The 15,741-nt window shown below is 36.7% G+C and overlaps 1 protein-coding gene and 1 pseudogene across 2 annotated transcripts; both read right to left on the bottom strand.

Moving 5' to 3' along the window:
• On the bottom strand, window positions 4,464–7,218 carry LOC109227220 (annotated as a pseudogene). Its single transcript, XR_002068238.1, has 2 exons — window positions 6,044–7,218; window positions 4,464–5,183 (listed from the first exon to the last, which is right to left on the bottom strand). The product of XR_002068238.1 is annotated as a cytochrome P450 CYP736A12-like (transcript).
• Window positions 11,276–15,088, bottom strand: LOC109227219 (cytochrome P450 CYP736A12-like). The gene is made up of 2 exons (XM_019392290.1): window positions 13,881–15,088; window positions 11,276–12,160 (listed from the first exon to the last, which is right to left on the bottom strand). Exons 1-2 carry the CDS (start codon window positions 14,751–14,753, stop codon window positions 11,543–11,545), a joined length of 1,491 nt encoding a protein of 496 aa, XP_019247835.1. The 5' UTR covers window positions 14,754–15,088; the 3' UTR covers window positions 11,276–11,542.

Raw genomic sequence — 15,741 nt, 5'->3', positions numbered from 1 at the left:
TGCCCGAGGGGGCTTATGAGATTCGATTGAGTAAGGCGAGGGCTTGTTGTGAGGATACTTTTGGGTCGGGCTGCACGCCGCAAGCAGTGAATATACTGATTATGATGAATGAGGCCGAGGCCTGAGATTGTTACGCCACGAGGTGGTTGAGATTGATATTTGAGGCCGAGACGTGTTTATGATGCTACGAGATGCTTGATATTGCGCTTGGCCGTAAGGGGCCCCTCCCGGAGTCTGTACACCCTATCGTGAGCGCGGGGTACCCATTGTGAATGAGATATAGCCCGAGGGGCTGGTATTGTTTTTGTGATATTGCCCGGGGCTGATTTTGGTGTTACTGTGCCGAAGGGCCATTTATTATGTGTTTAACCTTCTCTTGTTGCATATTTGTTATATTATATTAGATTTGTTGACTGTTAAAAGGTGTTATTGAGATTTTCCACTGCTTATTTATATTTCACTGATTTTGTATAGACTTCTTTATAGCTTAATTTGGTGCCTTACGTGGTTTTATATTACTCAATCCTTAATTTATTTTTATTACTCACTGAGTTGGAAGTACTCACTTTACTCCTGCACCCCTGTGTTCAGATTCGGGCGCTACAGGTCCCTCAGATGGACGTGCAGTCCGAGCGCACTATTCAGATAATTGGAGTAACATGTTTGCGCCTTGTGTCATTGATTTTGAGAGGCGTCATGGGAATCAGTTTCTCCGCTCACAGAGTTTTCTTATAACAACAGTTATCAGTCGAGTATTCAGATTGGCTCCATATTGAGGATTTATATTATGTGAGACGGTTTGTAGATCTCCAGTTATTGGTTTGAGCCGGGTAGATGGCTAGGCTTTTGGGTACAGACTTGGTGCCAGGATGCTTGGCACAAGTGAAGGTGATTTAGGAGGCGGCTTCGTTACAGCGCAGACGGAGACAAAGAGCTTGTGAACAGGGAAGGTCCGTGATGTTGTCTTACATGTTGGAGAAGGTTCTTACAGAAAGTTTTCACCCATGAAGGTGTTATGAGATTTGGAAGAAGGGTAAATTGAGTTCCTCGGTTCATAGGCCTTTCGAGTGTTTCGAAGGATTGGGTAGGTTGGCCTTATGAGCTTGCCTTACCACCCAGCTATATCGACGTGTGCATCCGGTATTTCATGTTTCTTATTGCTCTAGGAAGTATATTGGCGATACCGTCTCATGTTTTGGACTTCAGGCATGTTCAGTTGGATGGTTTGATTTGACTTATGATGTGGAGCCCATTGGCTATTTTTGGAGCGTCAGAGTTCGAAAGTTGAGATCAAATGATTATATAGCTTCAGTTGGAAAGCTGCAGTGGAGAGGCTTCGGTCTGTGGGAGGAGGCTACCTGGGAGATCGAGCAGGGAGATGCGGAAACAGAAATATCCTCACCTATTTGAGGCTTCAGGATGTTTCTTGACCCGTTCGGAGGACGAATGTTTGTGTAAGAGGGGTGAGGATGTAATTGACCCGGCGGTCGTGTCATGAGTTACGCTCTGTTTCCCCCATTTCTTTATTCTTATGTCTTTGTTCAGTGTATTGATGTGGTAATCGAGTTGGTTGGTTCTGATTCGGAGTGGTTTTGGAGAGGTTTGAGACACTTAGTCTCTTAAGTTATTTCGGATTCGGAGTGTTTTGCTTAAGTTTCTCCATTTTTTGAAGACGGGAAGAGAGCTAGGGCAGTGATTTCAAGCGGAATCAAAGTTTTCAGTTGGGTAAGCTAGTTAAGCTTTATTACTTGTGTTTATGGACCATTCTTTCCACTGTTTAATCATTGGTATTAGTGGGAAATTAGGAAGAACGTTGGGAGATAGGGCTTGGAATTGGAGACTTTGATATTAGGGATTGAGGGGTCGTTTGTGGTAAGTCTTTGGTGTTTTGTAGTTATGACTCGGGGAAAGTGTAAAGGATTCTAGTTTTGTTAGAATTTTATCAGGAATCCGAGACTGGGCCGGGGGTCGGGTTTTGCCCAATTTCGGGATTTGTCGGTGTATTTGTTATTTCGCGTGGCGTTTGTTCCCTTAGCAATATAATGATGTTATGGTTCTGATTTTGTTAGATTCGGGCAATTTGGAGCGAATCGAGAGGCAAAGGGCGTGCGGGCTAGAGTTTAGCTTGGCTATTGAGGTAAGTAACCTTCCAAACTTGTTCCTTTGAAGGGTTCGAAACCCCCGAACTACTGATGTTCGTGATTACTATTGAGGTGACGCCAAATTTCCAAGTACAGGCGTGTGGGCGCCACCGTGAGAAAATTGCGGCCCGGATCATTCCAGGGCACCGATTAGTGGACTCTTTCTTGCTGATATCTGTGTTGTAATTATGTTGATTGAAGTCAATGAGCTGTGAATTCATGCTAATTGTCCAATGTTAGGCTTCAACGCCAATACTTGTTGAGACCGAGAGGTCGTTTCTACTCTTACAAAAAATCACAGCCGTGTTTAGAATGTTAGCATACGGGTGTGCCAAACACATGCCACTGACGAATTATGTTGGAAAATTGGAGAGTCGACTACAAATTGAAAGCATGAAGAGATTTTGCCAGAGCGATCGTAGAGCTTTTTGGCGAGCAGTATTTGAGCATCACCAAACAGCTAATGATGTCTTCAAGCTTCTGCACAATCGTTGAACACTTGGTTTTCCAGGAATATTAGGCAGTCTAGACTGCATGCACTTGGAGATTGGAAAAATTGTCCAAACAGCATGGGCTGGGACCAATATCAGGTCGTATTGGATCCCCATCAATAATTCTTGAAGTTGTAGCGGCATCTAGACCTTTGGATAATAGCATTGCATATTTTGGGTCATGACCAGGCACCAATTGAACTTGAATTAATGTTGTAGAGTCATCACTATGTTTATCTGATGTTGGCTTAAGCCGCTCGTCAAGGCACTTGCCCTCACACCATCTTTGATTAATCAAGGACAAAGAATATGATATGCGGATTATCTATTTAGCTGAAGCGGTATATTCCAAATAATGGCTCAACCTTGTTAAACTATTCGTGACCCACTGTTGCGTCGCAGCAAGAAGAGATATTTCGCATGAAACAAGGAATCATGTCGAAAAGATGTTGAAGGCATTTCGGAGTTTTGCAAGCATCGTTTAGCCAGTTGTTTCAGGACCATCACGTTTTTGGAGAAAAGAAGTGTTATCATTGATATAATAACGAATATGTATTATCACTGCCACACATTGATAATAAGGATGAAAGTGATATCTTAATGCAACCAATTCCAGATGAATTCGGGATAGTCCACCTCCAACGGTAGAAATGGTAGTATATGAAAATCATCGATTGACCAGTTTTTAGCTCGACAACAAAAAAAATTAAGGACAAGAATGCTCATTTTGCACGTTCGTAGTGCATTAATAGATCATTTTGGGAGTATACTGGAGGTGGAAGTTTGAATAATTTATGTCATATATTTAATATGAATTTTACAATAGTGTAATTATGTATTGAATTATCTTAGTATCCAATGATTTAACTTTTTTAATTATCTGTTAATATATATAATTTACAAATTTGCTTATAAATTATCTATTATTTATAAATTTATGGGTATAAAATAATTTTATAGTATTAAATTATATGTGATGAATATTAAACAAAAGAAAAACGACGTACCATTGAATTAATAGATAATAGAAATAAAATCTAAATAAAAAATAATAAGTATAATATTTAAGAGAGAGAAGAATATAAATTATGGAATATCTTTTTGTGGAGTTAAAAATGGAGTAAATTGGTTGGCAGTTAACTTTTCTGGCATTTTGAAGAAAACTGCCATTACTTCACGCCAAATTCAGCAGTCAACACCCAATCCAAAGTTCCAACATTTTAATTCTTCCACTATGAAGAGTGTGAAAACGCTCTTCCATTTCATGCATTTGGAACAGAAACTGTCTCTGCATTTCGTCGTCTGTATGCTATTCGACCACAATAATGGAGGTTAAAGCTTATGGTTCTAATGCTATTGGTTTTATTGATCTGATTGGATGTTATGTATTTTTCCTTCTTTTTTCTATTTATTATCTTGATGATTAAAACACAAAGATCAATAATCCAGCAATAAACTACTGACAAATAATTAAATCGGCAAAACTCAGTATTTTTATGAGGCATTATATATATAGAGGAAAACACATTCTCTATACACAAGCATTAAACTCTATGCTTTTGAGGACTTTTGGCGTTCTCTTGTTCTTACTCATGTTTAATGATGAAGTAGCTCTCAAGTAGTTGAATTAGTTTGAAAATGCATAGACCCCGTGGTGAATTGCTTTTATTATGAGGATGTTCTGAATGATAATGTACCCTAAACAAGAATTGATGAGATTCGCGATGAATTGAACTTAGATACGTTATTTATGTTCTGGTGTTTCTTAGGCAAACTTACAAGAAAATATAAGAAAGGTACTTGTTCGAATTACGTTCACATACTATAGAAATAAAATAAATGCCCTCCTTTTTTGGTCTAACCCTCATCTTATTCAAATAAAAGGCAGTGCATCTCTTGACTTATATTGACATTTGCATTTTACTTCATATGCAGTCGATAAGTAGGAATCGCCGTTAGATGCTGAGCTCTAGCTGTTACTAATCCAAATTTTTCAGTCATGTCAATATCTTTTGGCAACATGCCATTTGGTAGCTCCCAATCAAAGCAGTGAAACAATGTGCGACCACCAAACGAACAATGGTGAGCCCTAACTGCAAACCAGGCAGCCTCTTCTGCCCGAGCCAAATGGTAAAAGTTCATAATTTCGTCCTCGGAGATCAATATTGCTTCCTTGAAACCTCTCAGGTTTGAACTTTTCAGGCTCAATCCAAGTGTCTGAATCTCTCCCTATTGCCCAAACATTAAGCAAAAAGTCGGGATCCTTTAGGATAATGAAAACCTTCAACTGTGCAATCTTCAATAGATTCATGAGGAAGTAATAATGAGCAACGGGATGGAGCCTACAACTTTCTTTTATGACCATATCCAAATACTCCAGACTTTCTAAATCTGATTCTTCCACCATCCTGTTTTTACCAACTACTTGTTCCAACTCATTCTGGAGTTTCTTCATCACTTCAGGTGCCTTAAAAGTTCCGTTAGAATCCATTCAATTGTTGTTGATGAAGTATCCATGAAGCTATCAGCAAGTCCTACACATATCAGTATTCTTTAGTTATTAAACTCATAACATACTGAAAACTGGAAACTTCAGCTGAGTTTGCTTTCTACAGTTCCAAGAGAAGGCCAGCAAAAATAATAAAGCATATTACATATAGAACATTGTCCTAACACTATTTCTATATAGTTTTCGAAGAATGCCACTAAAGTGTAGTTGGTCAGTCAAGTAAAGATTTTATAATAGACATCATAGTAGTAGTAGTAGTAAAACGTGTGTATGACATGAAGCAAAGTTCAGTATCATTACATAAACAGAACTATTTGTAAATTGTTAACCTTGTTGACCTATAGCAAGTGAAATTATAGAGTGAATAAAATCATTTATTTGAAATCGTCAAAGACTTTGTGAAAAATTGGTTATACCAACATAAGTACTATTTTTTCAGCATGGTATATATGATAAGATAAACTAATAGTAGGGCAGCTCGGGTGCAAGCACTAAGTTCCCGCTATGCGCGGGGTTCGGGGAAGGGCCGGACCACAAGGGTCTATTGTAACGCAGTCTTACCCTGCATTTCTGCAAGAGGATGTTTCCACGACTTGAACCCGTGACCTCCTGGTTCACCATGGCAGCAACTTTACCCGTTACGCCAAAGCTCCCCTTCATAAGATAACTAATAGTAATATTTCAAAATATTTATAAGCTCGAACTAGAGAAGGAATATATGTGTTTTATGTGTTCCCCTTTTCTAAATACCATTGTGGGTATCATTTCGGAGATTTTGTGTTTTTAAGTGGTTACCCCTTTTCTTTATTACCATTGTCCTCAAGGAGAAATGAACTTGTACTACTTGCCTAATATTTTACGAGACAAATGTGGAATTAGAGTGAACATTACCAGCAAATAGCTTTATATGGCGGCGATCAAACTCGAATTCAGCTTCATTAGATTGCATAATACTCATCAATGTATCAACCATGTCTTTTGCTTGCTTCTGCTCAGTGGATTGAACATGTTCATCAATAACTCTCTCCAGGAACTCATCAAAAAGCTTAGCTAATTCCTTCATACGACGAGCAAATCCCTGGAGATCAAGAACACGAAGAAAGGGAAAGAATTCAGCAAAATTTGGCAATGCTGCTATGTGCAGTATATCTTGAATTAGAGCTTTAAAACCCTTATCGCCAAGATCCTCGTCCATGTACTTCTTCCCAAATATCATCAGACAAGACATGTTCGCGCTAAGAGATGCAACTTTAGCACTAAGATCAATCACAGTGCCTTCAGATGCAGCCTGTTTGAGGAAATTCACAAGAATTCCTAATTCTTGTTTCCTCATAGGCTGAAATTGATGGATCTTGGCATTGCTTAGCAATTGCAGGGTGCACAATTTGCGCATGTTCCTCCAATATGGTCCGTACTTGGCTGAGACCAGATTCCTCCGTTCATAGAACATGTACTGAGGAACTTCATTATACGGTCTGCTGGCAAAAACCAAATCATGAGTCTTCAAGAACTGTTCTGCAGCATGTGGAGAGGAAGCAACAATGACAGGTACAAGACCAAAGCGGATAGTCATTATGGGGCCATATTTCTTAGCTATTTTGTAAAGATCTTGGTGAAGATTCTCGCCTACCATGTGTAGATTTCCAAGAAGTGGAAGCCCTCTTGGCCCTGGCGGAAGTTTCTTTTTCTTCGTACTCAACTTCTTCTGTAGTTGTTGAAGAAGAAGAAAAAACAAGGCAACTACTGCAAGAGCTAGCCAAAGAGAAGCCATGGATGGAATTCACACCCCTTTTTGCTACTACTAATATACTTGTTGAAAAGGTACTACTTATAGATCTTTGTGGAAGCAGAGGAATTGTGGTGGAAATTGGAGGCCAAAAATAGCTCACATGACAACAAAAAGGCAGAAAGGGAAAAGGTAAGGAAAATACTCCTTTATTTACTACTATTTACTGGGGGAACATATGGTCACTTACAGAGGGTCATATTTAAATGCCGAAATTCATAGACATCTCTTTAGTTTGATTGAGACATATTTAAATGCCGAAATTCTTTAAGTTCGAACCAAGAATTGAAAGAACGAATGCTATATGAGTTCATAAAGCCTCCGTGGGACGTGGTCATAAGGGTCTTTATGACACAATAAATAATTCGCTTCATTTTCAATTAGACCTTGCTCTAGCTTCTTTAGGCGTTACTACTACTTTGATAGCTCGGCACACGTACACGTATTTTTTCACCTACTTATGCACTGATACCACAAGACTTTACTACTTATTGTATGGAAATATTTGCTTTGAAGCATCTTACTGTCTAGTGTAATAAATGGTACAATAAGTAGAAGAAATGACTAGCCTTTCATTCACTTTAATTAGCATCTTGTCCTCTCTTCTGTAAAATATGGACCATCTAGAGGACATTTTCGTGTTTATATTGTCATCAAGTGAAGAAATTTTAATGGCTGAGCAATGCAGCTCCCTGTGTGTAGTCTATTCATACGTGGATCACTAATTGTCAATTGGTAGTAGTTGGTTTCTATGGCTCTGCACATTTTGTTAGGTTTACCTTCCATTTGTCACTGGACAAATTCACTGTACTCTTATCAGTTTCAATACACGAGACCAATCTTAAACTAAAAGTAGGTGTAACTTATCAAAAATGTATGGTAGAGAACCAAAGCATTAATATAAAATGCTCAAACTAAGGAAAATTAACAGAAGGACTTGGCGAAAACTACTGCTTAAGCATAATTATGCAGTGATTTGCTGATATTTTTTTTAATTTCCTTTAGACCATCTCTACGAAAAAGTGAAGTACCTATATATTGAATATTATTAAACGTTACTATTGTATGTATTTCATTCGATGATTTCAGCCAAAAAAACAGAAGGTGAGATTGCTGTGCCTCTTCTTCTTTTTTTTTTTTTTTTCTGACATGAAAAAAAATTTAGATGCACGGAAAGGAAAGGGACAATAATTGATAGAGAGAGACTGTAAATGCACGTTTTAAACCTTTTGTTTGGTATTTTGTTTGTTTTCAATTATTTTAAAAAGAGGAAAAAAGAAGGAATCTCGATAAAATATTTATCTTTCCAGCTATTTTGGAACTAGGTGCTGTAGTTGACAGCAACAGATTTAGTTCGCTTTTATGATTATGATTTAGCAAAACTTGAGATCCAGTTTCTTAATTAAATTTTATTCAGAAGAACCTTGGTTGCGTCTATTTAAATTAGGGATTTTTTCATTCCTATACACTATTGGAAACTTAATTATCCTAAATGTTCCTAACTAGACAAATTTTGTTTTCAAAATATATACATTTCACCTTAAAAGGCTCCCAATCGATTATTAGTGCCTTCAATTAAGGGATTTAGTTACACCCCTTACCTTTTTTTTCTCTTCTTCTCTTTCCTTATTTTTCTGATGCACTATACTAATCGTGAAGTGAAATATCATTAAAACAACCCGGGGATGCAAATTAAAGTTACGAAAAGAAGAGACACAAAACTTATAAAGCTAATGAAACAACAACAACAATCCAGTAAAATTCCACAAGTGGGGTCTAGGGAAATAAAGCTAAGGAAACTCATTCATATATCAAGCATGTGATGAATTAACTGGTGTCTCTCCATGTACTTTGGTGATTCCCAGGCTTCTGATGCTATTATTATTTTCATTTTCTTAATACTTTTATCGCTACTCTTGTTTCCACTTTCTTGGTCTTTTGAGTGAATAAGTGGAGAGTAACTATTTTCACGTTTAATAGCAAGTGATGAATTATTTAAAGTCTCTACAGACACGGATGGTTTTCAATTGTCTAATTTTGTTTTACGAAATTTCGAAATCTCGAAGTATGTAAATGCAAAATATCTTTCATTTTGCCTGTACTTTCTTAGTTTTTTATGCACTATACTGATCGGTTCGTTGGGTCAAAGAAATCATAGAAGAATGGAGAAAAAGAGATAAAGAAATTATGGAAACAAAGGTCCTTCAGGTGTAGGACAGATACATTATAACCGAGAAAATTACCACCATATGAAGAGGAATTCATGCCACTAGTTCAACGATCTGTATAACTTGGCTTGTCTTGATGAGAACCAAATGAATTTAAAGGTGAGATATTTTTCAGAAAAGCATGAGAAGTACCATCATCAATTAAAGAATTAGATCTGACAGAATTAGACGAAGCAGAAATACAAACAGATGTACCTGGTCCATTCATATTGGATGAATTTTAAATAACAAATCGTCTAAATTAAAAGAGACCGAAAAAATCCCAAAGCTTATGTCATAGGTTTATAAAATTTATTACAACTTTCATACATTATTTATACCCAGTTATATACAACTACAATATCATACAACTTAAACACAATATTTATGCAGATTTTATGCAATATATCTTTTGTATATTTTGTATCTGATTTATACGTAGTAAAAACAAGTTTCATGCAACTAATTATATATTATACAACTTATCTACGACTTTCATATATTATTTCAGCTCAGTTAAATACAACTACAATAACATACAACTTAAATATAAAATTTTACAATGTCTTTTGTATAAATCGGGTAGGGGTAAGGTCTGCGTACACATTACACTCCCCAGACCCCACCTGGTGGGATTTTACTGGGTAGTTGTTGTTGTTGTTGTTGTTGTTGTTGTTTTTGTATATTTTATATCTGATTTATACATAGTAAAAATAAATTTCATACAACTAATTATATATTATACAACTTGTCTACGGCTTATCTACAACTTATTTATAATTTTCATACATTATTTCTACTCAGTTATATACAACTACAATATCATACAACTTAAATATAATTTGTATATAATATTGTTCAACTTTCATACAATAATTATATATATAACATAATACAATTTTTCTACAATTTTACTACAATTACGTAAATATAATGTATATCACGTCCTCTTCTTCTTCTTCTTCTTCTTCTTCGAGTTTCAATTTGAAATTCAGGCATAATCAAGTCTAATCTTCACCGAAACACCCTTAAAATTGAGATATAAACTTCAAACCATATTCCCAATTGTTTGCAACAACACCCAATCCAAACAAATAATGACTTTTGAAAACCCAAATTCGAATTCAAAGCTTCAAAAAAATTTAATGGCTGTCAATGGTGGAATTACTGCTTTCTTTTCCTTTGCTTTACATTACTGAAATTAGGGATTTAGAGATAGAGAGAGACGTAGAGAGAATTCCTTTGCTTTACGTAGATATCTTCTTCTTCATTGAAAATCAAGCTAATCAGAGACGTTAATGGAGGTAGGAATTTTGAATAAGAGTAAAAATTTCTTCTGGTTTTTGAAGAAGAGATGAAATAGGCATTAATGGAGGATTTCGAGATTTGTGAAGAGAAAATCGTGGGTGAGTGCAAGATACGTGGGTGGGGAATGGGATTTGACGAGAGAAACGTGGGGCGAGTGGGAATATACGGTAGATTTATTTTAGGACACTAATTAATATCATTAATTCCCTTAAAATGTACATAAATGGTAATTGGGTGTATAAAATGTAATTGTAGTAAAACTTGAATTGGGATGGTAATATAGTTTCATATAGTGTATAGGAATGTAAAAAGGCCTTTAAGTTATTGAAGTAGTTTTGGTTTTGATAGGGAAGAGAAAAAGGTGGATTGAGGGGAAAGAATTTTTGGCTTTGATAGGGGAAAGGGAGAGAAAAATGTAGATTGAGGGGAAAAAATGGAAATAAATTTTGAGTGGAGAGTTTTAAGAATTTTGAAAGGGACAGTGACAGTGATTTTAGGTCGGAGCGGCTATTATATCCTGTCGGGTGCTCGCCGAAGTTGGGATGATATAACTTGAAATTTTAGGATCGTTTTTCAGATATAAAATGAAATAAAAGACTCTCGCACGCTCAAATTGATTTTGAGACATTACTTATGTTTAAGAGACAAACGTTTTGCTGAAAGTAACTATTTGGTCACTAGAAAAGTTCAAATGTTTAACTTATAAATGGTGCCAGGTATTAAGGGGCTATCTAGGTATTTAGACTATTTTTAAAGACATGAGAGAAAAATAGATTGGTCAAATTTGCGTACAAAATACACCAAGTATTGTACTCAAGTTACCACAAAGAGCGTCCGATATAACTTTTTGTAATTTAAGGAGACTTGATTAGAACATTACATTGAATCCAAATCAGTATAAATTATGTCTGTCATTTATAATTCTTGTAGTTTACTTTTCACCAAGCTATTTACTTCTGCTTTACTATCTACTTTAGTGGACTACCTCTTCAGTGCTTCGACTACTAAAAAGGCTACAATTCAATTGACCACCCCCTTTTCTACTTTCATATTCAAATCAAAGGCAGTGCAAATCTTTGACTTATTTCAACATTTGCATTTTACTTCATATGCAGTCGATAAGTAGGAATTGCCATTAGATGCTGAGCTCTAGCTGTTACTAATCCAAATTTTTCAGTCATGTCAATATTTTCTGGCAGCATGTCATTTGGTAGCTTCCAATCAAAGCAGTGAACCAATTGTCCGACCACCAAACGAACGATGGTGAGCCCTAATTGCAAACCAGGACAGCCTCTTCTGCCCGAGCCAAATGGTAAAAGTTCATAATTTTGTCCTCTGAGATCAATGTTGCTTCCTTGAAATCTCTCCGGTTTGAACTTTTCTGGCTCAAGCCAAGTATCTGAATCTCTCCCTATTGCCCAAACATTAACCAAAAGGCGGGATCCTTTAGGTATATGAAAACCATCAACCGTGCAATCTTCAATAGACTCATGAGGAATCAATAATGGAGCAACTGGATGAAGCCTACAACCTTCTTTTATGACCATATTCAAATATTGTAGGTTTTCTAAGTCTGATTCTTCTACCATCCTGTTTTTACTAACTACTTGTTCCAATTCACTCTGGAGTTTTTTCATCACATCAGGGTGCCTTAAAAGTTCTGTTAGAATCCATTCAATTGTTGTTGATGAAGTATCTGTAGATGCTATTAGCAAGTCCTGAATACATCAATATACTCTTTAGCTATTAAAATCACAATATACTGAAAATTGGAAATCTAAAATTTGTATTCTACGATCAAAGATAATTAGCAAAACCATACTGCATATTTTATTGGTTTTTTTTCATTTTGGCCCTTCGACCAAAATTAATTACAGGCAGTAAACAACATGTAGAAAACATTTACACTGCTTAATGTATATTATATCTATATTTATACTTAATATACAAAATATATACATTTGCCTACTATTGTTTTGGAGGGCGACCCAATAAGGTAAATTTTCCTATTCTTTTTTGGGAACCCCAGGAAAACCCGAAGTTTATCTAACAAATAAACATAAACATCTAAATTGAAGTCTTCACCCCAAAACTCTTTCTAAGAGTCCAATCTAACCAAGTTCAAGGAAAAGACAAGAACTAAGTCAAAGCATCACAAATTCTATCAGCAAAACACTCGTTCCTTCCAAATCAACAATCAAAACGTAAAATCTCCAGCTTAACAATATATCACTACCAAAAGAAAAATCAGTCCCAAGATGAAATCACACAAATTGCAGCAAATAATTTCATAAATAAGCATAGATCAATAGATCAATAGATCGAATCAACAACATTAGATTTACTTTTTAAGAAAATGAACACATAAAAGGCATGCTTACCACCACAGGGAAAAACAGTAAACTGCAAACCAAAAGGTATAGGAAAAATGAGAAAACTCAGGTGTCAACTATGTCACTATAGAACTGGATCAAAGTAGACGGTGCTGGGATTGACGGAAGAGGGCAACGATTTGAGCGAACCGGAAGAAATTCGATTTGAGCTTTCAGATGAACGAAAAAATTAAACAGAAAAGGGAAAAAAACTTGCAGTATGAGAAGAAAGAGAGAGAGCTGAGTGATTAGTGATTTACCTTCAAAAATTTGGGGAGGGGGGCGTTATCGGTGTCGAGCAGAGAGAGGGGGTTATCGGCGAGCAGAGAGAGATAGAGAAAATTGGGGAAATAGGATTTGGATGTGGAATATTAGATTAATGTTACATACCACCCTAGTCGCAAACCCACTTAAAATTCTTTTATTTATTTTAATTTTAATTTTGCGACCGACAAAGTCGCTTAGTGGGTCAACAGAAATATTTGACTTTTTAATGTCCGACCAAGTCGATCGCAAAAGTGAAGGCGGGTAATTGGCGATCTGTTTTCCCACTGCCTTGGTCGGAATAATAGTCATTTTTTTTTTTAAAAAAAAAAATAAGTAACAAAAATTCAATCCCTTTCCGACTACTGCGGTCGCAGAAGTAGTCCCATTAGCGACTACTTCATTTTCAATTGCAAAATTTGGTCACATATTGATGTTTTTCTAGTAGTGCGCTACAGCCTCTGCCCGTTCTGGGTAAACCCCCATGTGTACTAGCCTGCAAATCACACAGGGGATTTAAACTGCACTAGGCAAGCCCTGTGTGACAGGCTGACCTAGAAGCCATTGGGGGAATCGATCCCAGGCATCTGTATGGATGACCGCCCTCCAAACCAACTGGGCCATCCACGAAGGGACTAAATTTCCCTATTTTATTACATATAAAACAGTTCAATATAGGAGTACCCTTTCATGTTTTCCACTATTGTGAATACCATAATGGGCATCATTCACAAAGGTTTATTAAAACCATAAATAGCAGACAAAACAAATGCACAATTAGACTATTTAGAGTGAAAATTACCAGCAAAACAGCCTTGACATGTCGCCGATCAAACTCGAATACAGCTTCTTTAGATTGCATAATGCCCATCAGTGTATCAACCATATCTGTGGCTTGCTTCTGCTGCTCAGTGGATTGAATAACATGTTCATCGACAACCCTCTCCAAGAACCCATCAAAAAGCTGAGCTAATTCCTTCATACGATGAGTGAATCTTTGGAGATCAAGCACACGAAGGAATGGAAAGAATTCCGCAATATTTGGCAATGCTGCTATGTGTAGTATATCTTGAATTAAAGCTTTGAAGCCCTTTTCGCCAAGATCCTCATCCATGTACTTCTTCCCGAATATCATCAGACAAGACATGTTTGCACTAAGAGATGCAACTTTAGCACTTAGATCAATCACAGTGCCTTCAGATGCCGCCTGTTTGAGGAAATTCGCAAGAATTCCAACTTCTTGTTTCCTCATAGGCTGAAATTGATGGATCTTGGCGTTGCTTAGCAAATGCAAAGTGCACAATTTGCGCATGTTTCTCCAATATGGTCCGTATTTGGCTGAGACAAGATTCCTCCGTTCATAAAAGATGTACTGAGAAACTTCATTGTACGGTCTGCTGGCAAAAATCGAATCATGGTTTTTCAAGAACTGTTCTGCAGCATGAGGAGAGGAAGCAACAATGACAGGAACAAGACCAAAGCGAATAGTCATTATGGGGCCATATTTCTTGGCTATTTTATAAAGATCTTGGTGAAGATTATCGCTTATCATGTGTAGATTTCCAAGAATTGGAAGCCCTCTTGGCCCTGGTGGAAGTTTCTTCTTTTTTCGCATTAATTCTTGAAGAAGAAAAAACAGGACAATTAATGCAATAGCTAGCCAGAGAGAAACCATGGATGGAATTCACTCCGCCTTTTTGCTACTACTAAGTTGTTAGTATTTATAGCTCTTTCTGGTAGCAGAAAAATTGTGGTGGAAATGGAGGAAAAAAGGATAGAGCACAGAACAAAAAACTAGAAATTTAATTTAGGGAAAAGGTAACAAAAATACTCCATTACTCGGGGAACATAATTGTCACTTATTGACGGTCATATTTAAATGGAGAAATTCATTTGTAGCTCTTAAACTTGTGCACCTACTTCAAGTATACAATTTAAATATGCTATTGATAATTTAAAACTTAAAAGTGGGTCGATGAGACCATCCCCTGATTGTTTGCTGGCATTTTTTTTGGAGACAAGGTTCATTCGCAAGTGTGGAGGGGAGGGGTAGGGGGTAAACCACTCCCTATTACATGCTTAGGACCGGAACTTGAAATTCTGGTTAAAGATTAAAAAATAGTTACCAGGTCGCCACAACCTTTGTTAGTGGGAAAGTAGATTGTGAATTTAATGGTACGAGTAAAATATGGACCACCGAGAGGACATTTTGGTGTTCATTTTATCTTCACATGGAGAAATTTAATGGCTGAAAAATGCATGTAAATTTTTATGCTACTTAACAATTTTTATCTTATGTAAATAGCCAGCGTTTACGAAGTCAATGAAAAATAGCAGCGTTTACGAAGTCAATGAAAAATAGCCACTATTTTGCTGCAACAGAGACCGGTCCAGCATAATATACTGGAGTTCGGTGCACCTGTGTATGAACTCCAGCATATTACTCCAGTATAATATACTGGAGACTGGAGCACCAGTGCTCCAAACTCCAGTATATTATACTGGACAATTATACTTGCTGGAACTCCAGTATATTATGCTGGAGTTCTAGTGTACTTATGTTGGAACTCCATCATATTATGTTGGAGTTCCAGCATACTTATCCTAGAATTTCAGTATAAAATGCTGGAGTTCAAGCATACTTATGCTGGAACTCCAGTATA

This window comes from Nicotiana attenuata, chromosome 6, assembly GCF_001879085.1.
Source record: "Nicotiana attenuata strain UT chromosome 6, NIATTr2, whole genome shotgun sequence".
Classification (NCBI taxonomy): domain Eukaryota; kingdom Viridiplantae; phylum Streptophyta; class Magnoliopsida; order Solanales; family Solanaceae; genus Nicotiana; species Nicotiana attenuata.
Note: the sequence above shows the minus strand (reverse complement) of the source record. Positions and strands in the feature narration are given on the sequence as shown.